Source organism: Eupeodes corollae, chromosome 1 (assembly GCF_945859685.1).
Source record: "Eupeodes corollae chromosome 1, idEupCoro1.1, whole genome shotgun sequence".
Classification (NCBI taxonomy): Eukaryota; Metazoa; Arthropoda; class Insecta; order Diptera; family Syrphidae; genus Eupeodes; species Eupeodes corollae.
The window spans coordinates 143197476-143225033 of NC_079147.1; the positions used below are offsets into that span (position 1 = coordinate 143197476).

A 27558-nucleotide genomic window follows, 5' to 3' on the forward strand; every position below is an offset into this window, starting at 1 on the left:
AACTATGACAAAAGCGAATGAAGGCACCTTGGGTCGGTTCCAGAGAAAAGTTCTTCGTGTGATGTACGGTCCCGTAGCGTTGCTCTTCATAATATTTTGTACTATTCAAATATATAATATAATGGGTAATTTGCTAGCTATAATCTCTTTGGTTTAAACAGCTGACGGACGTTTCGGGATTTGTTTCACTGTCGAACATCTTCAGCATTGCTTGAACTACCAATGTATCAGTTTAGTTCTGACGTATGGACCATGGATTGAGAGTAGAGTTCGGTGAACATTTTATTTTACGTTCGGGACCGGTCAATTGGCCGCCTAGATCTTGCGATTTAACGCCTTTAGACTGTTTTTCGTGGGGCTATGTTAAAGCTCATGCCTATACAGACAAGCCCGCTTCAATTGACACATTGCAAGACAACCTAAATGTTGGAAAGAGTATGCAAAACTGGACTAAGCGGACGGACCATTTGGAGTGCAGTCAAGGCCAACATTTGCATGAAATAATCTCCAAACATTAAATTATGTAGACCGTAATATCGATTCAAATAAAGTTTTCATGCATTTGTTGGAATTGAATGTGTTTTTTTTTTTTGAAAAACTTTCCTATAGCAATTTTACAAAACTTTGAATTATTCTTTTCTATTTTCCGCACATGTAAACTCTAGATAACAAAAAAAATCTATTACAATCTGAAGAACTTTAATATAATCTTGTACATTCATTTCAGTACTTTTTACTGTCACGCGCTGTCACTGTCAGTCTTATCACTTCCCATAATACCACAATTTCAATCACTATTGTCAATTCTCCTCTTGTTTAGTTGTTTTCTTTGTCGTGAATGGTGGGAAAGAATAATAATTTATAAATAATATTAATTTGAAAAGAATCAAGTTTTATTGAATGTTAAGAACACGTACTAAAATCCGGTAGTTTTTATTTTAATTAAAATCATGTCTAACCACAGAAGAAGTAAGACCAATTGGAAATTTATAAAAGAACTTGGTTCAGGTGCATTCGGAGAAGTTTCTCTATGGACAAATACGGAAACCGGAAAGTCAGTAGGTACATAAAAAGAGAAAAAAACAAAATAAAATAAATAAAATAAAAATAATAGCGGATGCACATACCACACCACACATTGCAAATCCCAATATCCAGCTAACCCCTCGTCGTCGACGCGTCGTCGTTGGCTAACAAATGAGATCTTTTTTTGTTTTGCAATTACCCGGTGTCTGATTAATTCTTGGAACTGCAATCTATTTGTGTGTACATATTTACATTAAGTGTAAATAAACAACGGACGTATGAATGTATGAACTTATATCGTTCCTACAATGTAATTCGATTGGCAATCATTAAATAAGCCCTTTTTTTAGAGGGCGCAATTTATTGCGATTGAGATTTCTCAGAAATCGCTTGTTATAAAATTAGGGGTTTAAGAAACCTATGGAATTACGTATCAGAGAAATGAAAATCAACATTTCTGTGACAATTGATGACTGAATAAACTTAAGCAACCACGATTAAAGGGACACAGTAATTGTATGTTAAAAAAAATACAAGTTTTTCTTACCACAACCCTTTCTACTTTATATATAAATGTATCTAAAAATACATAACTAATTTATACCTACTTACCATAATTGGAACTTCAGTACTTCTTGTGCTATTTTGCTAAGGCTTCTAAATTGTTAAAGGGTCTTAATTCAGCCTATACTTTCGAAAATTCTAGATACATTAGAGTTGGCCTGACTTGAAGACATTTATGTACCTTACGTACACATGACTAAATACAAGTTACAATTATGTATATATTAGGCATTAGTATACGTATTTTGTATAAACAAATAGGTGCAACTAAAATTTCAATTTAAATATTTATAATTCAAGAAAATAACGAGAATAAGTAAAAATGGGTAATGATGAGTGTGGAGATTCTCAAACCAAATCCAATGCATTTTGTCTCTTCCTAACATCTCAAATCAATAATGTATTATTGTTGCATAGATACAAATTGAATTTTTGCAGATGCAAGCAAATTTTAATCTTAAATTGTATTGATTTGAAATGATGATTTTGATTTGAATACCAACAAAATCACAATTAAACTGATAAGACCAACAACTGTAGTTCATTAATAAAACACTTTTGCTTCCATTACTCTTACATAAGGTTTTGCTAGATTCCTGTGTGAACTTAGGCCTCACCCAACAAATTTTTCCATCTAGTTTGGTGCCTAGGTGGAAGGTAGATATCACTAGTTGCACACTTCAGGTTGGGTGGTGTCACCATATCCCCGGCCTTCCTCCACTGCACTGTACTATGGACGAGGATTCGAAAAATTTCCAAGCCGGAGTATTGTTTTCCATGCGGTTTATGTGGTCAAATCATCTCAGTCGTTGGACTTTTATCGTTCTGGCTAAGTCCATCTTCTTCTCAACTCACCTTCTATCAGGGCCGGCCCCAGTGAACCTTGCACCCTGTGCAAGATTGGTAGCAAGCGCCCCTTTTTTATATTTTCACACATAAACTGATACACAAGCATAAGCCTTTCCCTACATTACTCTGGAGGTAGACTTTCAATGCTTTTTTTTTTAATTATTTAGGTATCCCAAGTAGGCCTAAACCATAAACTAAAACGCAGTTTAAGCTTGGAAGCTTACTTTTCTGGCCTTACTTACTTACTTAAGGTGAACCTGGGCGTCAACCAACATGCGTCTCCAGCCAGCTCGGTCCCTAGCTAGCTGTCTCCAGCTTTGCACGCCAAGTTGGCTGATGTCTTCACCCACCTGAGTCACGGTCTTCCTCTACTGCGCCGTCCTTCGGGATTGGATTCGAAGACCTTCCGGGCTGTAGCGTTGATGTCCATTCTCTCTACATGACCAAGCCATCTATGTCATTGGACTATAATTCTGTTAAATAGCTCAGTGTCGCTGTACAGCCCGTATAGTTCGTCGTTATATCTTTTCCCCCATTCTCCATCCATGCGTACGGACCCAAAAATCACCCGAAGCATCCTAAGACGCTCCCATCTTTCTTTGACAGGGTCCAGGCCTCAGCGCCATAAATGAGAACCGGGATGATGAATGCCTTATAGATGGTGATTTTAGATGCTCGGGAGAGGACTTTACTTCTCAATTGCCTCAAAGTCCAAAGAAGCAGCGATTTGCAAGAGTTATTCCTTATTTGATTTCAGCGCTGGTGTCGTTGTCTGTGTTAAAGCTGTCCATGGTGACGTTTTGTCCAAGTCGTCGGTGTTCAGTGTCTTTTTTTGACCACTAAATCTTCTTCGCATCTGTCGCAATGCTCAAAAACGCTCAACTAACATCACGCTTTCATCTTTCAATTATGTCAATATCATCTGCGTATCCAAATAATTGGATGGACCTTTGGAAGATTGTGCCTCTAGTGTTGACGGTTGAGTTTTGCACAATTCTTTCCAGAACGATGTTGAAGAAGTCGCATGACAGTGCATCGTCTTGTCTAAAACCTTTTTTGACATCAAATGCATCGGTGAGATCTTTTCCGACCTTGATAGAGCAGCGTGCATTCTCCATCGTCATTCTGCACAAACGGATAAGTTTGACAGAGATGCCAAAACTAGACATTGCTCTGTAGAGCTCTTCTCTATGGATGCTGTCATACGCGGCTTTAAAATCGATAAAGAGATGGTGGGTATCGATTTGAAGTTCCTGGGTTTTTTTCCAAGAACTGCTGTAATGTGAAAATTTAGTCGATAGTGGACTTTCCTGGTCTGAAGCCACACTGATAAAGACCTATCAGGTTGGTGACGAACGGCTTCAGGCGTTCACATAATACGGCAGAAAGGATCCTATTTGCAATGTTAAGGAGACTAATGCCTGTGTAGTTGTCGCAATTTAGAGGGTCTCCTTTTTTATGTATTGGGCAAACTATGCTGAGATTCCACTCATCGGGTATGCATGGTGTCTTTTGGGGCATGCGCCCCAACAGATCCAATTTAGCCTTGAAACTCAAGACTTTTTGCCTGAGTCTTGTATCAACAAACAATCTACACCCAAATAGACGCTGTTTTTGTTCTCGGTAGCATTCGCGGTAGTATACATCGCAGTCTTTTAGTTTGCGTTTGCCCGGTTCATCCCATCGCACTTCTTGGATGGCGGTAATATCTGCCTTGCAGCAGTTTAGGGCTCCCGCTAGTTGTTCGGCTGCACGTGGTCTGTTAAGGAACCTAATATTCCACGTACAGATCCAAAGTTCGTTGTCCTTATTTCGGTTGATTGGGTTGTCAATAGTAAATCCGTCCGTATCCGAGGCTTGTTAGTGCTTCGCAACTCAAGGGGATATTACCACCCTTATTATGCAGAGACACAGTGATAGTATTCCCCCTACTGTTCTAAACGCTTGCAAAACCACTGCGTAAGCTTTTTCATCTTTCCTACTCTACAGGTCTCTTTCTGAGCGGATGGAAAACAAGCATTTGTAAAGCCTATCTCAAAAAGGCGAATCCTACTACCCTCTAACTATCGTCCAATAGTACTCACGAAAATGCGTGCTTTTGGTATTGAAGAATCTCTTCTTTGTTGGGTTAGAAACTACCTTTCTACGCGTTCAATACAAGTATTGATGTATTGGAATGTATTGGATGGTTTCAAGTCTGAAATTCATATAATAAATGCTGGTGTTCCCCAGGTCTTCGTTCTGTCTCCGGCTCCCTTTCTTATCTTCATAAACGATCTTTTCTTTGTCACTTCTATCCATTCGCTGACAACAGTTCTTAGTTCTTCTTAGCTTTTCATATTCGTTTACAGATTCGCATCCTTGTCCTTCGGAACTTCAACGGCATTGTATGATAAGCTCATTAAATTCTGATCTCGACAGCATTGTCCAATGGGGAATCAAAAACCGTGTAGAATTTAATGCTTCAAAAACTCAATGCTGTTTCCTGTCGTTAAAGCGTAACCCACCCCCGATGCCGCTATCCATGAGTGGCACTTACATCCAGGAAACTAATAAACTTTTAACACTTGGTATGTGTATCACAGATCACCTTTTATGGGATGATCACATATTCGATATTGCCAAAAGTGCTGCTTGATGCTTAGGATTTCTCCGACGGTGCAAGAAATGTTGTCCCCTTATGATCTGGCTGTAATTTACAAAGCCTTCATTCTGCCAAGACTTGCAGGTGACCCTAAAACAAGTTTAAGTATTTTGGACAGGATCCAAAAAAAGAGCTTTAAAAATGATAGGCGATGGAACTATAACCGGAACAATTACGTCACTTGAACACCCCTGCAATGTTTCATGTCTTTCGTTGTTCTACCGATATTTTTTATAAACAATATTCTGTCGAATAAGCCAGTTATATTCCCCCCTCAAACAATTCAGCGGGAATACTCGTACGTTTTACCCTTGAGCTCAGTTTCGGACGTATTGTCAAGCATAGAGATTCCTTTTTTAACCACTATTCTAGAATGTGGAATGATTTACCCAACTCTGTTTTTTCCTATCATTTTAACATTCAAAACTTTAAGACTAATGTGGATCGGTATCTCCTCTTTCACCCTTCCCTATTTTCCTAAAGCTCGCACTGTGTTTAAACTTTAAACATGTTAAGGGTATTAGTATTTAGATTGGACAGATCTTTGGGACATTGTGCCTCTAGGTTTGACGATTGAGTTTTGAACAATTCTTTGCAGAACGATGTTTGAGAAGTTTCATTACAATGCATCGCCTTGTCTAAAAACATTTTTTTACATCAAAAGCATCTGTGAGATCTTTTCCCAATCTTTTCACAAACCGACAAGTTTACTCTGTAAAGCTTTTCTTTTGAATAGATGGTAGGTTTTTTACAGATGCTGCCGTATTGTAAATATGTGGTGGGTCAAAAGCGGACTTTCCCTTCCATGGTCTGATGCCACACTGATATGTATATACCTCAGACGTTCACATAATACGGCAGGAAGAAACTTAAAGGCGATGTTTAGAAGACTGATGCCACTGTAGTTGAAGGAGTTTAGAGGGCCTCCATTTTCTAAAATTGTGCAAACTATGCTGATATTTCACTCATTGGGCATGTACCACATTTTGCTGATGAGCTAGTGCCTTACCAAGTCATTACCTGCTGCTTTAAATAATTCTCCAACTCAAGCAGCTTGGTTAGACTTCACTTTCGATACAAATATCTTCACTTCGTTAAGGTCGGGTAGGCGGAACTATAGTTCTGTATCGCTAAAATTGAATCTTTTGTTTCGTCATCGCCGTTATACAGTTTGAAGGAGTGATTTTTCCATATTCTCAGCATAGACTGCAGTTCTACTTCGGTGTTCCCCTTATCAAGCAGATTTCGTCTTTACAGTCTTCCGTTCTCAGCGAATACCTTCTGGGAAAATTAACGAACCTCATTTCTGTTTTGACATCCCCCTATCTCCACGATCTTCACATGTTCTTTTTTTTCACTATTGAGAAAGCAGGGATTTGACTGTGGTTATTGTTAAAATCCTATCATTTCAGAGGCGTCATATCTGTTGCTTCTAAGCGATATGGCCACTGGTTTTTAAATGCTTAATGAAGGCAGCGCAGGACTTATTAAAAGAATGTAGGGACTTTCTCAGAAAAGTACATTGCAATATCTTGTGATTGTAGTCTTCCAACGTCGAATCATCTCGTGCGTCGTTAGCTACAACGACAAGTAGTGATCCGAGTCAATGTTGGTAAACTGGAATGTTCGGACATCCTGTATACTCCAGTCGTTCGTAATGTGGTCAGTCTGGATAACAGTTGATTGATGAGGAGATTTCCATGTCATCTTGTGTTTGAGATGTGTTAACTACGAACCAGCTACCAGAACGCTTCGGGGTCCTGCAGGACGTATGTATCTCCCAATCTTGCCACTAAAGATGTCTTCTTTTCCAAGTTTGGAATTCAAATCTTAGATACTTTAAGGTACTGCTCGTATATCTTGTCCAAGAGCTAGAAGAATATGTCTTTGCTGTCTTCATCTGTCTCCTCTGTTACGGCATGCTAGAATGTGAAGTTTATGTTGGCAAATGTAGCCTTGATTGTCATGGTGCGCTCGCGCTACTCAAGACTTTTTACCCGATTCTAATTCCAACTGCAACTCCACACTCCAATAGACGCAGTTCAATATTCTGTAGTAAATACCGCAGTCTTTTAATTTACGTTTACGAGGCTAATCCAATCACACTTCTTGGATGGCGCTTATACCTGATTTGCAGAAGTTTAGGGATTCCGCTAACTGCTCGTCTGCATGTGGTCTATGAATTGACACGTACAGATCCTAAGTTCGTTGTCCTCTGTTGCCATAGTCGCCATAGTCAATCAAAAAATTTTAGATCTGGAAATCCATTGACAAAGTTAATGAATTTTTAAGTTCATACTTTTTAACCCTTGATCATAATCTCCATACCACCTTAGGATCCAAATAAAACTGTTATTTTATTATTTACTATATAAATTGTTAATCATATTTCCTTATAATTCAAGCTATCAAGAGATGTTCAGTTCTTTTCGAAAAACTTGCCTTGGATGAGCAATCTAAGTTGAAAAAACGATGGCAACAGGAGTCGGATTGGATGAAGGACATCAATATTGATAACATTGTACGTGCATGTCCTGAATTATGTGCTGACTTAGTTGCCGAACAAAACAAAACAACACAATTGCCAGTTATTGCAATGGAGTACTGTGATGGTGGTAATTTACGTTCAAAATTAAATGAAATCGAAAATGTCAATGGATTTACCGAGTACGATGTTCGACAAGTTCTCGGTGCCTTGAGAAAAGCGGTGTATCATTTACACGATCGCTACAAAATCACTCATCGAGATATTAAGCCCGATAATATTGTTATCAAGTATAATGGAGAAGGAGAGCCAATTTACAAGGTAAGAGGTGTGGTTTTGATTGTGTGTTGTGTGTGTGGACATAAGAGAAGTCCTGACTTCTAATCGTTATGTGTATTTTCTACCCATTCATCTATCTAGTTGACAGATATGGGTTATGCCCGAATTCTTGACAAGGACACGATTGTTGGAAGTATGGTTGGATCGAGGAATTACTTTGCCCCCGAAATTGTAGAATCGGCAGAATATAAAAACAGTGTGGACTATTGGTCAATGGGGATTGTTGCGTTTGAAATCATCTGTGGCGTGTACCCCTTCCTACAGGACGGTTCCATGTATGATATCCTAATGAGTATCAAAAAGAAACCTCCCGGTTGCATAGCCATCACAAAATCAAACGACAATAAGATATGCCATCACACACAATTGTTTCCTGAAAATAGGCTAAGTACAGCGTTTAGTAGAGTTATCGAACCATGGTTACAGTTGGCCTTAGAAGCTGATGGACGAAAGAGAGGCTATGAAGCAGCACTTGATGAGGTACAAAAGCGTAAACCTACTTTAACGTTTTACACTAAGCTCGATGATGCTCTGCAAGCTAAAATTCTCACTGTCTTTTGGCTCAATCGATGTAAATTTTTGAGCTATATTGTCAATGAAAGTACAACAATGGATAACCTCTGTACCTCAATAGAAGCCGATACTAAAATACCTCGAAATAAATACTATTTCTTACTCCCCGCTGGACATTCTCTTGATTATTTATTACCTAAGACACAACCATACGGTTTGTATGAAGAAAAATTCGATATCGATGGCAAACCTATGGTTTATTTAGTTGATTTTGAAAGCAATGGCCTGAGTAATCCGGATGATCCTTTGATATCGGATTCCATTCGTCTTACCTTTCAATTAAATCCCAAAATTCATCCGAGAATTCTCAAGGAGTGTCTATTGAATACATTGTACCTAGAATGTAACGAACTAAGAAGGGTTGCTGAGTGCGTAAATGGTATTCATGAATTTGCTATGAGCTTGGAATCGGAGATAATAAAACAGGAAAAGAGAGTGAATAATTTTCAAATAAAAGTGACACATTTAAACGGACAAGCTATGCACTTTGAAGCTATGATAATTGGGGGAAATAATTTGTTAAAAGAAAAAAAGGTAAGAATCTTGTTTATTATGGCACCAACAAAAAAAAGTTGTTAACTAAAAAAAGTAAGTCCATTAATACAGATCATATCGTATCAGTTTGTAGTCTTTTTTTAAACAGGGTTTCTTAAACACTTTTCCAGATAGCCAACGTTCAGACCATTGACAAAGAATTTAAGCTTATATCACAGAATCTAGAAACTCTCACTGATGCCAACTTTACTACCCGACTTAAATCTCTTTTAGTTAAAACTCGTGAATTCATGAGCAAATCACCTTTAAACACCTATAAACAGGAGGTTGATGATCATGTGTAAGTTTATTTTATGTAAAGAAAAAAAATAAGTACTCTTTAAACGTTTTATTTTTATTATTTTCTTTTAAGGAAAAACTTTCAAAACGCCTTCGAAGAAGTTCGAAATAAAAATCGTTTTATCAGTCCTGATGAAATACGAAAAGAAGTTTGTAGTTTTCTAAAAATCCGCAAAGATTTCTTCGACAAAACGAAAAAATATTTACTCATAAATATGAATGGCAAAACTGAAGCAATTGAATTACTTATAGATATGTATCTCGAATTTCAAGTAATACTTAAAAATGTATTTGAACATCAATCGTTATGGAATGACTATAAAACTGCGATAACCGATAAAACTAATGAATTTCTTTCCAAATTCGGAGAACAATTTTACAATGAAGGTAGAAATAAGAAGTCTCCTATTGAGAAAATAGTGGAAAACATGGATACACTCGATATTGATAGTGATGAATTTGTGAAAAGTGTTTTTGTACAGAATTGTGATGAAGAAAGCGCATTTGAAATAGCTACTGATAATCTGATCAAGGATACAAAGATTTTGACACAAGCGTGAGTACACAATTATTATAAATTTTGTTGTATATTTTTATAAGGGTAAACCGATATGAAATGAAACATAAAAGACAACGGCTTGTTAAATTTTTGATATGTTAGTGCAATGTTTGTGGCGCTATTTAGGCAGTTGTTTCCAACCTTTATGGAGACGCGTGCACAAACGGACGAGTTTGGCAGGGATGCTAAAACTAGACCTTTTCCTATACAGCTTGTTTCTTTAGATGCTGTCATATGCGGCCTTAAAATCGATGAAAAGATGGTGGGTGCCGATTTGGTGTCCTTGAGTTTTTTCCAGGATCTGCGTTATGTGAATATTTGATCGACTGTGGACGTTCCTGGTCTAAAACCACGCTGATAAGGACCTTTCAGGTTGTTGACGATGGGCTTTAGACGTTTACATATTATGGCAGAGAAGAATTATAGGCGATGTTAAGTAGACTGGTTCCTCTATACTTGTTAAGAGGGTCTCATTTTTTCAGAATCCTGCAAAAAATACTGAGGTTCCATTTATCGGGCATGCTTTCTTCGTACCAAATCTTACAGATAAGTTGGTGCATGCTCCTAACCAACTTATCACCAGCTGCTTTCAAGAGCTAAGCATTCAAGCCATCCGCTCCAACGGCTTTGTTAGACTTCAGCTTAGATATGCCAATCTTTACTTCGTCTAATTCATTTATTGATTTTTCAAAAAAAAAAAAAATAAAAATAAGTCACTAGCGTTACCGGTTTGTGAATAATTTTGGGTTAACCACAATGTTCAATTTTTTTGAGATTCCTTATTTTATTATCTGTATAATAAGATTTATTTAAAGTCCATATTTCTACTGGTTCTTGAGATATGGAAGACGAAAAAAGCTTCCCGTACGTACAGACATCTCTCTTAAAATCTTTTATTTAGATTCTAGGAACCTTGAAACTTCGGTCGGTCGAGAAATGTCAAAATTTTGAATTTGAAAAATCGGACCGATTACAATAACTTTCCATGGGAAGATAAAAATAGTGTTCTTATGAACCAAAAACTCTAATAAAAAGCTATTCTGATACTCTATCTATCTATTCAAATTTAATTCAAATAATGTAGTCAAACCGCTTATAGACATAAAGCCGGTAGCAAGTTTTAGGAATGTAATAATAACTAAAATTCTTGCGCCCCGTCCCGGTTTCGCACGGGTAGACATAAATAGGTACCGATATTTAAGATATAAGCATGCTAATTAAAACGAACGATGAATAACTTAATTAGAAAAAATTCTTATCTTAAAACCTCCCTGTAAACTACGTTGGCTGTGGTATTTGAAGGTGGTAACAAAACGTATTGATTTTCAGGAGATCCTACTCGAGAAAGTGCCACATACAATTGCCCATGGGAAAAGCACTCTTTCCTTAAGTCGATACCAACTATGGAAAAAGTTTGTCCCGTGCATTTATTTATTGTCAGGGCAAAGGATATTTGTAAAGGGAACTGTAACCTTTTAAAAGATATAAATTTCTTAAAATTATAACAGGGGTACCTATTTTTAATTTTAAATTTAAACTCAAAACAACTATTTTCTTAAAATTTCCGATCGAATAGACGATGATGATCACGTATAAAAATACAAATAATTGCAACAACAACGACCCCGGCGTCCGGGATCTGGGGCAATCAAGCACGTACACGGGCTCGCTGGTCCCAGCCCTTGAACGATAGGCTCATACCGCACAACCTCTTACTTTTCATCAAACTAATCTTAAACCTCATGCAAAACCAACATTCTCCCCAGAACTCCACTCTTCAAGACAAAAATGCCTATTCAAGATTCTCCAGTGGAATCTGAAAGGTTACTTTAATAACTACGATGAGCTGAATATATTAATTAAAGAACACAATCCGACCGTTCAAGAGACACACTTTCCATGCAACACATCACCAATTGCTCCTAAAACATACAAATCTTATTTAAATAATCTGGCTGTTAACACTACTGCAAAGCAAGGCGTCGCAATACTGGTAAAAAAAACAACATACCACATAAAGAAATCGTAATCACCTCAAGTATAGCCTGCTCCGCTATAGAAATTGCCTGCCGACCAAACATTGTATAATATCCTTTTATATCTCTCTGCATCAAAGTTTTTCCAAAAACGACCTTGAATCCATACTAAACCAGGTCTCCCACCCAGTAATACTAGCAGGTGACATCAATTCATGAAACACCCTTTGGCGATCTCCTATCACAAACCATAGAGGTAAGATAGTCGAAAATTTTCTTTTAGACTCCAATCTCTCGATTGAATGATGGCTCACCAACTCATCTCTCTATTCATAACACCCTAACCCACATAAAACCGACTTTGCGAACTGGCCTGCTTTCAAAGCTCAAGCTTTAAAATCACACTATGATAAACACCAAAGTTCAAACACAAATAAAAGAAGCGGCACTTATCCAATAAGTCATTAAGTCTGCTGCAAATGTTTTTATCCCTCAAACCCACCCAAAACCACGGCAAAAGATAACACCTTGGTGGAAGAGCTTGCAGAGCTACGAAAAGAAAAAATGGCAGCTTGGAAATGCTTTAAAAGAAATCAAAACCAGAGCCATCTCATAGTTTTCAAAAATGAAAATGCCAAATTCCGTAGGCAACTCAAAATAGCTAAAGCAAAAAGCCTTGAAAGTTTACTTCTACCATCAATCCTAACATCCCTACAAGTAAAATTTGGAATAGCATTAGATGCCTTACAGGTAATCCTACTTCTCTTTCAATAAATCACTTGACAACACCAAATGGTCCAATTTCAAATCCAACTGAAATCGGGAACTACATAGCCTACTGTTGGTCTAGTTATTTAAGCGACTGCAATTTTACAAGTGAATTCAAAATTTTGAAAAACAACATCATTTCCAACCAATTTCATATCCGGCCAAGCGATCCCAAAGCTCTAATAATTGAAAGAGGTATCTCATTAACAGAACTTGAATCTTGCCTATGGAAGCTAAAAGAGCAAAAAAAAATCTTCCAGATACAGTGAAACTTAGAATTATTGATCTCTGCAATACCATCTTAAGTTTATACTACCGATCTCAAAGTCCGGAAAAGACAAACAATTGCCAGAAGGTAACCGCCCTATTTCTCTCCTACCAAGTATGGGTAAAATACTTGAAAAAATTGTTGCCAAGCGTTTGTTTTGGTATGCAGAGTCGAAGTAACTTGTAAATATATACCAGCGTAGCATTCAAATCAAATCACGGGTGTACAGACGCTCTTCTATATATTGATAACCACATTTCCAGATCGTTAAGCTCCAAAAACCATGTGTCTATACTTGCTTTAGACTTCGAAAAAGCGTTTGACAGAATTGGTACACATGTTGTCTTAAATAAGCTCAAAGAATGGGACGCTGTTCCCAAGATGTTTAATTATGTAAAATCATTCCTCAGAAACAGGCAATTTTGCATCAAATCCAATAATACCTACTCCCCCACATATCGACTTAAAAATGGAATCCCCCCCAAGGATCTCCTTTATTAGTCGTTTTGTTCTCCATTGCTTTTCAATACATATTTATATATATATATCTATAAAATTGAAATAGTTTAACGAAGTTGAGGCCCTAGAAACTATTGGAAATTTATGAGTAAACGAATATGAAAAAGAAGAAATTGATTGATGAATGATATTTTCTATGAAATAATTTTCCACATAAAATTCTTGATTTTTGTTTTCAATTTGATGATGGTTGAGATTTTTGTATTATTATTATTATTATTATTATTATAAATTCTTTATTATTCTCGATAAATGTACAATCTTTTAATAGCTAAGAATAAAAGCATGGCAAATGTTGCCGTCTGCCTGAATTGACTTATTTCGAGTTTACATTTTAAGTGAAAAAGTTAAAGTTATAAACTATGAGTTGTATATACATTAAAAAATTTAAAAAAATAGTACTTTGTTTATTCATTTTGTTTAATTCTATAGTACAGTATTTAAAAAAAAAATAAAAAAAAAATTGAATTATATCTTCAAACATTCAAATATAATTACAACCAAAAAAAGAGAAATTGGAACACATTATCAAATATGTAATTAATACCTATATAAAACAGTTACGGTAACCTAAAGCATGACTAATATAGGACTATAGGGATTTCCAATCGAGATTACCATTTAAGAGTTGCTTTGTATATTCAAGTGTTAGAATGTTTTGTGAAAAGTAAAGCCTTCTAATTTCCTGTAACATTGGACAAACAGCCAAGAAGTGGTACACATCCTCAATTTCATTACGGTTGCACAAAGTACATTTTGGATCAAGGTCCACTCTATGTGGCTTATAGTTTAAGTTCAGCATCTCAGTTCTTGCATTAAAAATAAGGCTCATTTGCTTAATAGATAATTTTTCATTAAAATAATTACTTCTGTAGAGTGTGTGGTTTAGTGTTTTGTATATGAGTCTAGTGCTAGAAGTTTGAGCTCTATGCAAACACTGTAAATAAAGAGAGTCATCTATCTTTACTATGCATTTATAGAAAACTTTTTGCCAATCGGCTAGAGGTGTATTATTAAGATTTAGATTAAAGAAATGCTGATTAGCCAATTCGTACCATTCTTTAAAAGGCGATAATTGAGATCGGAGTGCGTATTGCATTATTTTTTTGTGAAGGTTTGTATCAGGTCTATTCAGAACTTTAACAATATAGTCCGCGTTTGATTTTAAATTGCCTAGGAATATTTGTGCTATACCGGTTTCTACGTGGATAGCATACGTTGGAGTTGAACTAGCTAGTTTGAAAATGCGTTTGAAAAAGTAACGTTGAACAGCTTCGAATTCCTTCATGTTTCGATAGCCAAAAACTTGATCTGCGTAACAAAGGCACGTTCTTATAGTTGCATCAAATACTCTAAACTTAGCAGTAGCATCGACATATTTATTGCAAAAGAATTTACTCCACATGAGATTTATTGCTGTTTTGGCAGCAATAAATTTTTCTTAAACATGAGGGCGGAGATCAAGATTATACGTTATTAGAAAACAGAAGTATTTGTATTGAGATACTATTTCTAACGGTTCGCGATCTAAAAACCATTTTTCATTGGGAGCTCTTCTTCGCAGAGTACTTTCAAAAATCATTATTTTTGACTTTGTGGCGTTAATTTTGAGATCCCACAAATCACAAAATCTTATGAGTTTATTAATTTGAAGCTGTAAAGATGTGGGGTTATCAGCCAAAATAACGATGTCATCCGCGTATAAAAGCATCTTTATAAGTGTATCACCGACAATGACTCCACCCGGAAAATCTTTAGATACATCGTCAATAAATAGTGAAAACATAATGGGGCTCAATCCACATTCCTGAGGAACACCACATGTTGTATTAAAAAAGTCAGACATCGAATTTCCATTCCAGACTGCAGCAGAGGTGCCAGTTATAAGGAGTTTGTACAGATTTAGAAATTTAGTGAATAAACCCAAAGTAGATAATTTATATATTAAAGAGTCTCTGTTCACCGTGTCAAATGCCGCCTGAAAATCAACGAAAAAGGCGTAAATTTTCTTTTTCTTTTCAAAACAATTCTTAACTATGCTTGTAAGAGCAAATATATGGTCTATTGTAGATAATCCTGCTCGAAAGCCGGCTTGGAAAATACTAAGGAGTTTATTCTCTTCAACCCATTTTGTCAACCTTTGGTATAAAAGATGGGTGAATATTTTCCTAAGACATGGCAGAATCGAAATGCCCCTGTAGTTGCTCGGAAGTTGCAAATCCCCTTTTTTAAAAATAGCACAGATCCATGCTTTTAAGAAACTCTTTGGAATTTCTTCTTCTTCAAGAAGTCTATTAAAGAAGTCATTTATATAATTTAGAAAATTCGGAGTTCCATATTTATAAAATTCACACGGTATAAAATCAACTACTGCAGATTTTTCATTTTTCATATTTTCTAGAGTTCCTTGCAACTCTCTTATTGTGATTGGCCCATCTAATTCTGGGATTAAAACTAAAGGAAGGGCATACTGAAATTTTAAGCTTGTTGTCAAAGGGTTCAGGAGCTTTTTGAAGTGCTCGGAGAGTTTTTCAACATCAATAGCTGAGGTTGACATACTCTTGCAACCACCTAACAATCTCACGTTTGACCAGAATGTTTTTGCGTCTTTACAGTTTGAAAGCCTGGTTGCTACGCCATTTACATATTTTTTTTGCAAAGTTGTTTATATTTAATTTTACTCCTCTAATAATGATTTTTACTGTTGGAGCCATATCAAGTAATTTCGTTTTGATTTGGAAAAGTGCATTTCTCTTTTGGCGTGTTATAAGGGATTGTTCGCGGTGCATAACAATGCCTGTATTCTTTAGTTTTGGTGTCGCTTCGATTAATTTGTTTGCGGTGTCGCCGGGATGAAAGTTAAGAATTACAGTGCTTTTATTTGTGTTGCGATTTGTGAACTCTTGTGTATGTTTTATAGGCAATTCTGCATTTCCTTGAAGCTGGAGAAGACCAATGCAAGTTTGTTTTGCAAAGTCAACTTTATTGGACTTCCCTTCTGCTGGGAAATGTACAACAACAGAATTTTCCTTGTCTTTCCGCGACATAATTTCAAGTTGACGCTCCAAAGTTTGACAGTAGCTTTCCATGTTTATTAATCGGTTCACAAGGAAAACATTTTGAGACCTTAATAACTGGATATTGCTTGAAAGTGCTTGGACTTCAATTTTAGTTGCAATGTCTTTTAATTTTGAGGCTATGCATTCATCCAAAAGATTTTTTAATTCTGCGATCGACATTTTTCCAACTGCCATTTTACTTGAAAATTCCGCTTCAGATATTAATTTCTTGTTATTTTGTGGGTGTTCCGGCGAAGTATCTTGCAAATTTCGTTTTGCTTCCATATATGTACAATACGATCGAAGAGTCAATGTCGAAACAAACCCCAATACCAAAGATAATTGAAATCGTACCTTGTATTATCAGTTGTTTGAAATAAATTCTTTGTAATGTGAAAATATAACTTTAAAGTGATGTTTTAACTTTTAAAAACAATTTTTTACTATTTTCTTTTAAATAAATGTGAAAAAAGATACGGAGCACAAAAAACCTTCGACTTTCTCGCAAATCTGACAGATGTCAACTAATTTTTGTAATTATTGGTAAAGATGCATCCTTTAAGGTCGGCTAAGATGCACATTTTAGTCAGGAAAAGTGTTCTGATATAGAAAAAGAGTTATCAGGGTTTTAAGTTGAAAAACGCATTTGAAAAAAATATTAAAATGCGCCTGGCAAACGGAATGAAGAATCAAGAGATTCTTTCTGATTCATGATTTTTCATGTATCCATGTGGTTATCAATTCCAACTTAAAATCGGAAAAATATCGAACGCTCTTTCCTGGCCAAAACTGAAAGAAAAAACCAGCCAGACGTTTAAATTTGACAAAATGGTGCGTATATCTACAATTGCTCCACTCCCGAAATTTGCCTCTCATTTGCTTGTATCATGGTATAAGGTTTCTTGATAGAAAAAATTAAACATCTTTAGAAAGAAGAATCACAGCTTTTCAATTTTTATTAGAGCAATTAGAGACTTGGACTAAGGACTAAAACAAGAAGAATTCTCAATCTTAATATGATTTGAGTTGTTTTTTTTTAAAGCTACTTTTATATTAAAAGAATAATGAAACCAAAATAATAATATTAAATTTCTTTAATTTTTTTTAGGTTGAGCGCCCTTTGGAATGTATAACTCAACAACCCTCATCAAAAGCTCAAATTCTGGTCACTCAAAATACACAAAGCAATTATTATGTAAAGTCTTTTGCACATTTTCTTAATATTTTCTTCTTAAACCACTCCTAGAATAAGTTAATTTTATTAGTCATATCATAAGAAATGACTTAAAACTCTTTTTTGTAAACAAAAAAAATGCAATTTAGTAAATTTAAATAGCCGAACACTTGTTTTCTGTGTTGAATAATTTATTTATGCATTTCGCTAAAATCAGCAAAAAAGAAAAACCCACAAACAAATATCTGAAATGAAAAGCCAAAAGTTTTCTTTCAATCGGAACTTTATGAAGTTAGAGTCAGTTTCCAGAGTTCAGTTAATCATTTAACACGATGCCTTCGCAATTACTTAATTTCTACATATTAACCGTATTTTTGTACTCGGGAACTTTTGCTGCTTTATTGCGTGAGTAATAAGAGTTACATACAAAAATCATTTGGATAGATGAATATAATAATTAATTTATTTTTAAAAATGTTTATTAGCTGAAAATTTTCGAATTTGCCAACGATCGGATCCCAATTTGAATGAATGCATTAAGCAATGCGTTGAGGATTTTCGAGAAAGAATGCCCGTTGGTATTCCTGAGCTCAATATACCACCGTTTGAGCCACTGGTCGTTCCCGAAGTCAAACTTGATAAAGATTCAGGATCTATTTTTGTGCATTCCACCTACAAAGATATTGAAGTTCGCGGACTATCTGAATTCAATATTAAAAAACTAATCGCTGATATAAACAACAATACGCTGGTGATGGAGTTGTACTTTCCAATTATAAAAATAAAAGCCAATTATACCCTAATGGGGAAAATTATGATGCTGCCGCTTGTAGGAGAAGGAATATGCAATGCGAATTTATGTAAGTTTCTTTTTTGGCCTAAAACGTGAAAATTTGTTGATGAATTGTTTTTCTTTTCTTTGTTAGCTAATGTGAAGGTTCTTGCAAGTGTTGTAGGAAATCGTTACTTTATAAATGGCAATGAACACTTAAGAATTGACGATGTCAAAATTAGGTACAAAATTAAAGACACAAAAGTGCATTTAGATAATTTATTCAATGGCGATAATGCTTTGGGCGAACAGATGAATTCGCTTTTAAATGAAAATTGGGGATCTCTATCCGAAGAGATGCAACCAATTATAGAGGATGGAATGGCTGAGGTATTGCAAAAAACAACTGAGAAACTATTCCAAATGTATACTTATGATCAATTGTTACCGGAATAAATTTAAGAAATGAAATAAATATTTATTTGTATGTTTTTTGTTTACTTTTTATTTTTTGTCTTTTTTACTTATTTTTGAGAAAGAAAAATGATTTTAAAATTTATTTTCAATGTAATTTTCAACTATACATTAATTTTGTGAACAGTTTTAAGACGAAAGAGGTTTTGAGTTTTAAGTTATTTACAAAGTTTATTTAAATAAAATAGATTTTGTTAAAATCTAAACCTTTAAAGTTTTCTTAAAGTTAGAATACTTTTGTCATGCAAAATTGTTGGCCAAGCACACAGATTAGTTGAAGGCTTTGAGCCCCATGTTGTATTTTTTTTTTAAACAATTTTATTTATTTTTTAATTAAGTGAAATTGACTGATTTTTGTTGTGATAATAATTACCTGTAAAATAATAATAATAAATGTTTCCATATATTTTACTACATGCAATATAGTTTGTTGTTTGTACATAAGACAAGATTTTCCACATAAAATCAAAGCCATAATATAATTCATGAAATCATAATTATGGTTATAAGAACAAATTGAATACCTTCTTTAAAAAGTTTTTTTTTTATATTAGGTGTGCACTGAAGGGGGTATGAATACCCTTATAACGATTAAATACAGTGCGAAGGAAGGGAGGGTAGAATTAGGAAGGAGATACCGATACACATTAGTTTTGAGTCTTTACGGTTGAATTCTTTGGGAGGAAGAATGCAACTGGCTTTTTCATAAAGACATTGCTTATGGAAGAAGCGATAAAATAGTGACAGACATGAAACCTTACGATGGTCACAGTGGTTCGGTTTGTATGGGAGAGCGGAAAAAAGTCTGTACAATCTGAACGGTTCAACGGATTTAAATGAAATTTGGCATACATGCTAAGATTAGTCTTATACATATTTGGTCAAAATTTGGTTGAAAAAAAATTAAAAACAAAGTTATTGACATTTTTCTAAAATTTGAGGGTTTTTGATTTTTGTACGGAAGAGCGGAAAAAAGTCTGTGAAATCTGAATTATTAAACGAATTTTAATGAAATTTTACACACATGTTAAGAGTAGTCTTATACATGCTTGGTCAAAATTTGGTCCAGAAAAAATTATTAGAAAAAAAGTTATTGACATTTTTATAAAATTAAATAAATAAATAGATAAGTAAAGGGTGATTTTTTTGAGGTTAGGATTTTCATGCATTAGTATTTGACAGATCACGGGGGATTTTAGACATGGTGTCAAAGAGAAAGATGCTCAGTATGCTTTGACATTTCAAGAACTGAAGCCGAACGATCTGCCACAACGTCGAATTTTCAGTGAATGGGCCCTAGAAAGGTTGGCAGAAAATCCGCTTTTTTATCGACAAATTTTGTTCAGCGATGAGGCTCATTTCTGGTTGAATGGCTACGTAAATAAGCAAAATTGCCGCATTTGGAGTGAAGAGCAACCAGAAGACGTTCAAGAAATGCCCATGCATCCCGAAAAATGCACTGTTTGGTGTGGTTTGTACGCTGGTGGAATCATTGGACCGTATTTTTTCAAAGATGCTGTTGGACGCAACGTTACGGTGAATGGCGATCGCTATCGTTCAATGCTAACAAACTTTTTGTTGCCAATAATGGAAGAACTGAACTTGGTTGACATGTGGTTTCAACAAGATGGCGCTACATGCCACACAGCTCGCGATTCTATGGCCATTTTGAGGGAAAACTTCGGAGAACAATTCATCTCAAGGAATGGACCGGTAAGTTGGCCACCAAGATCATGCGATTTGACGCCTTTAGACTATTTTTTGTGCGGCTACGTCAAGTCTAAAGTCTACACAAATAAGCCAGCAACTATTCCAGCTTTAGAAGACAACATTTCCGAAGAAATTTGGGCTATTCCGGCCGAAATGCTCGAAAAAGTTACCCAAAATTGAACTTTCCGAATGGACCACCTAAGACGCAGCCGCGGTCAACATTTAAATGAAATTATCTTCAAAAAGTAAATGTCATGAACCAATCTAACGTTTCAAATAAAGAATCGATGAGATTTTGCAAATTTTATGCTTTTTTAAAAAAAAAAAAGTTTTCAAGCTCTTAAAAAATCACCGCTTACATACAAAAAATAAATAAAAAACAACAATGAAATAGTAATTTTATGACGCTAAAATGAAGTTTTAAGCGTCTGCGCTGATTGGAAGTATTTTCTTTTCTGCTGTGGCCTTAAACCTGTATTATTGGATCTGAGGATATGAGTATATGATGCATCACATCTTCTTTCGTCGCAATTCGGCTGCTTTTTCTCGAATGAAACCTGCGGTAGGCTTTATAATCCTTATTTCGGCATTCTTGGGCTTCCTCGGAGAGCGATCCAACAAGAAATGCACAGCTTTTAATTATTTCTTCTCCATGGATCAAAACCTTATGTACGGTTGCTGGCATATTGTACCATTTATATTTCTCAACAAACAGTTCAGCAGTTTCCCACATATAAGCTGCACTTTTTTTTAAACCTAATTTTTCAATCGACGTTATTACTTCAAGGACAACAGCAAACCGCCAAATTAGGGATTCACTAACTCCAGTAATTTCTGAAATCATGGTTGGATTTGCAAAAAATCTTCTGGAGGTGTTGCCTTCATTACTTGTCCCCGTACCTTGTTTTACAAGATCCACAATGATGCCCAGTTTTTCACGAAACTCCTGCCGAATTTTCTTTTTCTAAGCATCTCTAATATGGCGGGTCTCATTGTTGGTTCTCCATGCTTTAAATGGCAAATTGTAGGCAACATGCGTGAAGAGGAGACATTCCCATTTTCAAAGCTTCCCTGTTTACAGCTTTGGTTCTTATATTTGTCTGGTTATTCATTCCAGAAGTTGTAGTTCCACATATGAAACAGGAAGAAGCTGCAGGAGTTTCTGTTACATATTGAGCTGTCTTCCGGTCCAGCATTGTGAACATAAGTTCGTGGTTGACTGTAAACTGACGTTCGCCTATTTGAATTATCATCAGAGTTAAATTACTGATTTCCGTATCTATTCTTTGTTTCTCGTTTCGTATGATTTCTGCAGTTTCTTTTACAAAAGAAAATTGGATGGCTCTGCAGTATCTTCTAGAGGATAATTGATCGTTTGTTCCACACAATAATATCTCTGTTATCCTCCATAGTCATTTGCATTGGTACCAAAGAAGTCATAAACATATTAGCGTCTGAAGTTTCTTCATTGTCAAATGTTTGACTGTATTGTGGTTGTCCAGAGGCACCATCACATCCCCATTTAGTGAACAGTGTTAAAGACTGTCCTTCAATTCTGGTTATCTCCTCTGATGTCTTTCCTTCTAATAACCTTGTTGCAGTGTAGTCTAACAATTTTTGTAGTGGCACACTTGCTGAGCTTTCCATAATGCTTATATCTAAAGGAAAGCACTTTTTTTTTGCTTCCAGTAATTTAATATAAGGTGGAAAAACATCATGTCCTTCGCCTTTTAGGGCATGTCTTAATGCTTCATATTGGCGTTTCGACAATTCTGCTTGTATAAATAATGCAAGCGCCTTATCCGGATCAAATTGTAAGCAGGAAAAGCTCTCTGATGTTGTTGTATAGTTTATCTCTTCTTGAGGAAATATATTTCTAATTTCGTCCCTCTTATACCTTTTAGCTCGATCATAGCATTCGTCAAAACTCTTTCGTGGTCTTCCCATATAAGTTGATGTTTCGGGCGTTTTTCGTGTGTTGTTTCCAAGAAAATTGAGTTCAAAGTTGAAAAAATTTTCCGGGCAGAAATAAATGGTTTCGCAAAAATCTAAATTCTCAGACCTGGGTCAATGTTTTAATTTTGTTTTATTTTTAAAATAAATTTTGACATTTTTTCTTAAAATAATGAGTTTAACCAGTTCATTCAGACAATTAATAACGAAGAAATCAAACTTTTTGGTAAACACCACCGTCAAAACGCAGTGTTTTGAGATCCGATTCAGTGAAATATTTTTGATCATAACTTCCACATCTGCACGTATCTTCAGCTGATTTTTTCTGTGCTTTAACATGAATGTATGCAGCACATGCTGGCATGCTTACTTTCTTGGTATCTTTTGGCGCTTTTTTTTTTAATCAAAAAGTTTAAAAAAAACGCATTTTTTCCTAGTACTTAAGCTTCAGACTACTTATAGAAGCTATCTTTTATAAATAATCAATTTTTTTTTAGATAATCGAAAATAGAACAATTAAATTATTTAAGAAGATAGAGAATTTATTTAAAGGAACTTCGGAAAAAACAATCTCAAAATTTGTTGAAAATACGGTTCGCGATTTAAGTAAAATTGTTTTTCAACTTCGAGGGCTTGTAAATCAGAACATACAATATATATGTTAAAAAATACTTTTAAATCATACGCTCGGGCTATAAAAGAGTACTTAAACATAAAATTTAAAAGGATAAATATGACTTCTTAAACTGTGGGTGCTCGAGAGATACTAGATGTGTACTCGAGTTTCGGACGAATATAAGCTTTATAAATTATAGGCAGATCAGAAGGAGTAAAAACTTCTAGCATCGTCGCAGGAAACCTAAACACTTAGCTGTATTTTTGGCGATGCAAAATATGAGATCACTCCACAACAAGTGGTTTGTAGTGCACATAGGTACCTAAGAATGAAAGCTGTTCCGATATATATAAAAAGCTGAGGGTACTGTCATTAGCGAATTAATTTAGTGGATTAGAAGTTTCAGAAAAAAGATAATTTATAAAAATACGAAAGAGCGGAGGAGAGAAAATGAAGCCTTGGACACACCAGCGTTTATTTTGTAATATAAGATTTTTTGATGTGTCCGAAACGTAATTTCTAACCCATCAAAGAAGAGATTCATCAATTCCAAAAGCATGCATTATCGATTAGAGAGCTTGATTTTTTTTATAATAAGCACACATTTAAGGGGATATTACTATACTACCCTTATTATTCAGAGGCACAGTGTTAGCCAAACTCTATTAAATGCCTTTGAGTTATCAAGTACAAAAATCTTACTTTGACGTCAGATAAATCATGATAGTTGATAATAGAGAAAAGAAGAGCTCGAAGAAAATGGCAAAATAGTAGATTTCCAGATGATAAAACAACGTTTAACCGTATAAGCAACAATCTTAAAAAACAAATTTACAAATTCAAAAATGATTCACTCAGTACATTCCTAAGGAATTTAACGACTGATGCTTCAACCGATTTTTAGCTATGGAAAGCAGCCAAGCGCCTGAAAAGACCGCAGTTTCAAAACTCGCCCTTGAAATCTCAAGATGGGAATTAGATCGGTAACCCGAAAGAAAAAGCTAACCTTCTCGCTGAACATCTTGCGAATGTTTTTAAGCCATACTCATCAAACGCGGCTGAAAATAACTTACAGTTTGTTGATAAGACAGATGAAAGTGAAATACCAATTGTAAGACTTAAAGAAATAAAAAGTTTGTGTTTACATCAACTACCAAATAAAAAATCACCGGGTTACGATCTAATTACTGCTCAGGTTATGAAAGAAATGCCATTGAAAGCCTTCATAAAACTCCAATATATAATAAATGCATGCCTTAAGCACCGGTATGTCCCGCACCATTGGAAAATTGATGAAGTAATTGTCATATCAAAGCAAGGTAAACCACCTACAGAAGTGACGGCTTACAGACCAATATCGCTTATACCAATTATGGCAAAAGTTTTTGAAAAACAGCTTCTGAAGAGACTTAGCAAAATCATAGAAGAAAGAAGGTTAATCCCAAGCCATCAGTTTGGCTTTAGAAATAAACATTCCACGATAGACCAAGTTCATAGAATATGTAATAGAATATAATAGAAAAAGCATTAGAAGAAAAACAAGTATGTTCAGCTATTTTCTTAGATGTTGCTCAAGCTTTTGACAAGGTTTGGCATGAGGGACTTGAGTACAAACTGCAAAGGGATCTTCCCAGGCAGTACTTTGAAATATTAAAATCGTACATCTCAGACCGATTGTTTAGAGTAAGGTACGATCAAGATTATTCGGAATTGATGAAAATAGAAGCAGGTATACCACAAGAAAGTGTCCTAGGTCCTACCCTGTATTTTCTATACACAAGGGATATATTGTATAATCAAGTACTAAAGCCTGTTTGGAACTATGGAACCCAATTATGGGGCTGTACAAAGAAAACAAATACCGAAATCATCCAAAAATTCCAAAACAAAGTCCTTCGCGGAATAGTTAATGCACCTTGGTACATAAGAAATACCGATCTACATTGTGACTTACAAATAGGAAGGGTTACAGAAGTTGTTAAAAAATACGCTATATCGCACAACCAGAGACTGCAAAGTCATACTAATCCTGAAATGAATAAAAGAAACCATATTCGGAGATTAAGAAGAACCAAGCCTCATGAGCTTATGGTCTAAAAAACTTGGGAATGTACATATTAAAAGTTTAATCTTCTCCCAAAGTGATTGTACAAAATTAAGAAAGAAAAATCGGAAGTCGATCCTTCTAGATTGGTCCTGATGAAGAGGTGGTTTTAGTGGTTAAAAGTCCCATACTACTTGGTGTCGAATACTGCCAAGTGTCTTTTGAAGATTTCCTCCTGTCAAAAAAAAAAAGAAAAGATAAATCATGAGATCATCAGTGGATCTATTGCAACAAAAGGCATACTGCCGGTCATTAAGAAGCCTTCATTCTTCAAGATCTTTCTTAGGCTTGAAATTAATTAGTGTTTCCATGACCTTGGAAAGATGTGACCTAAGTGTTATTGTACGATAGTAAGATGGGGAGGAGGATTCGCCTTTTTAGGGACAGGTTGTACAAATGCTGTTTTCCATTCACTTGGAAAGAGACTAGTAGAATTGGAAATATAGAAAAGCTTAAGCAGTGGTTTTGCCAGATACCACCTATTCAGGACAATAGCGGGAATTCTATCCCGGCCAACGGATTTGTGAAAGAAGATTAGTCCCATGTCACTTATTGGCAGCATCAAATTAACAGCAAACTGTGCTGTAAGCAAATTGGCTTTATCAATCGAGCTTACAAAATAAGTGTCTCATTAAAAACAAGCGCAGAAACCGACGAAGAAGTTAGTGTTGCTTCTATTTTTTACAAATGACCAGACATTTTTGTTCTGCCTTTAGGACATTGTAGTATTTCTTGCCATAATTTCTGGTCATGCAACAATTGAATGCGTCGAATATGTCCGTTACAGATCTTTCTAGCTTATTTAAACTTATTCCGGTATTCAGAAGAGTTGGCTTTGTATATCCTAATAACCTCTTAACAGCTTGAATCAAACCATGAGTTTTCATTGGGTTTGATGAATTTAACCCTATTACACTCATTCCACAGAAAATTGCGCTGGAATCCACGTCACTATAGCCTAGTACATACTTGTGAACCATCTCGTGAACCCATACAAATTTCAGTTTTTGGTTCACCCGTGAACTTGCTCGTGAAGCTGAGTGGAGAACAAAGTGGAGAGTTTTCGTTCACGGGCAATTCACGTGCAAAATGTACGGGAACTGTTGGTGAAGCTGAAGTCAAATGTTCACAACGTGTACTCACAAGTGTGTACCAGTGAGCAATGTCAAAAGTTCACTTTCTCCACTGGCGAACGTTCACTTCACGAGGAAGTATGTACTAGGCTTATCGGGGAATCATAGTGACCAGTTAAAGTTCCTTAAGAACTCGTTGAGACCGTCTCGTTGGCTTTCTTATATTACCAACCGGTTATCTTAGGGGTTTTTATTTTAACTGGGGTTTTTTGGCATGAAATATTTTGCAGGTATGAAACAAGGGTGTGGTCAGTGTTGGATTTACGCCTAGGCCCGGGCCTAGGGCGGCATAATTTGAAGGGCGGCAAAATTTTTGAAATGCCAAAATTTTAGAGGCGACAAACAGTAAGGAGACAATCAATTTTAAAAATTGGTTCAGATTTTTTTTTTTATAATAAGCGCACACTCAAAGGGATATATTACCCTTATTATGTACTATGTAGACACAGTGTGAGCACTAAGAAAGGGAGAGAGGGTTTGAAAGGAGATGTCGGTGCACATTGGTTTTGAATTCCTGAATATTGCAATAGCTGGGAAAGACAGAGTGTGGCAAGGCATTCTGTACTTGACAGTACGACCGAAGTTGGGCTCGAGTGTATATTGATGAGCATTCCTAGAAGCGCGAGTATTACGGTTGAACTGTTTAAGGGGAGGAATGCAGCTGGCTATTTTTCTAGAGCATAAACCATTAAAATAACGGTAAAAGAGGGTGAGACAAGAAACATTTCGACGATGTTCAAGTGACGTAAATAATCTTATGATGGTAATATCACCAATCAGTTTAAATGTTCTACGTTCAATACTGTCCAAGAGGCTTAAGTAAGTTGCAGGAGCACCAGCCCAGATATGGGAGTTATACTCAAGCTTTGGACGTATATAAGTCTTGATGTAACAGCCAGATCAGAGGGGGAGAAAAACTTCTTGCATCGCCTTAGAAAACCCAAACATCTTGCGGCATTTTTGGCGACATCGCGTATGTGATCGTTCCACAAAAGGTGGTTGGTGATACACATACCGAGAATATCGAGATGTTCAGTTTCCTCGATGCAAGTGCCATTTATGGATAATGGTAGGGGGGGTATATTTCGCTTTAACGATACAAGACAGCATTGCGTTTTCGAAGCATTAAATTCCACGCGGTTTCTTGTTCCCCATTGTA

General features: G+C 35.7%; 2 protein-coding genes across 2 annotated transcripts; both read left to right on the plus strand.

Annotated features, from left to right (window-relative positions):
* The first annotated feature begins 777 nt into the window (after positions 1 to 777).
* Positions 778 to 17804, plus strand: LOC129939931 (inhibitor of nuclear factor kappa-B kinase subunit beta). Its single transcript, XM_056048117.1, has 6 exons — positions 778 to 1062; positions 7489 to 7889; positions 7989 to 9014; positions 9146 to 9315; positions 9388 to 9870; positions 17572 to 17804. Exons 1-6 carry the CDS (start codon positions 951 to 953, stop codon positions 17594 to 17596), a joined length of 2217 nt encoding a protein of 738 aa, XP_055904092.1. The 5' UTR covers positions 778 to 950; the 3' UTR covers positions 17597 to 17804.
* Positions 17805 to 17916: 112 nt separating this feature from the next.
* On the plus strand, positions 17917 to 18896 carry LOC129939933 (protein takeout). The gene is made up of 3 exons (XM_056048118.1): positions 17917 to 18042; positions 18123 to 18497; positions 18564 to 18896. Exons 1-3 carry the CDS (start codon positions 17970 to 17972, stop codon positions 18863 to 18865), a joined length of 750 nt encoding a protein of 249 aa, XP_055904093.1. The 5' UTR covers positions 17917 to 17969; the 3' UTR covers positions 18866 to 18896.
* Positions 18897 to 27558: the final 8662 nt, after the last annotated feature.

Bases quoted from the DNA above. Each gene is read 5' to 3' on its own strand.
- LOC129939931 (XM_056048117.1), top strand. From the start codon at position 951: ATGTCTAACCACAGAAGAAGTAAGACCAATTGGAAATTTATAAAAGAA. The intron at 1,063-7,488 runs GTACATAAAAAG...TTATAATTCAAG, and splicing joins GGAAACCGGAAAGTCAGTAG to CTATCAAGAGATGTTCAGTT. The intron at 7,890-7,988 runs GTAAGAGGTGTG...TCATCTATCTAG, and splicing joins AAGGAGAGCCAATTTACAAG to TTGACAGATATGGGTTATGC.
- LOC129939933 (XM_056048118.1), top strand. From the start codon at position 17,970: ATGCCTTCGCAATTACTTAATTTCTACATATTAACCGTATTTTTGTAC. The intron at 18,043-18,122 runs GTGAGTAATAAG...AATGTTTATTAG, and splicing joins AACTTTTGCTGCTTTATTGC to CTGAAAATTTTCGAATTTGC. The intron at 18,498-18,563 runs GTAAGTTTCTTT...TTTCTTTGTTAG, and splicing joins AATATGCAATGCGAATTTAT to CTAATGTGAAGGTTCTTGCA.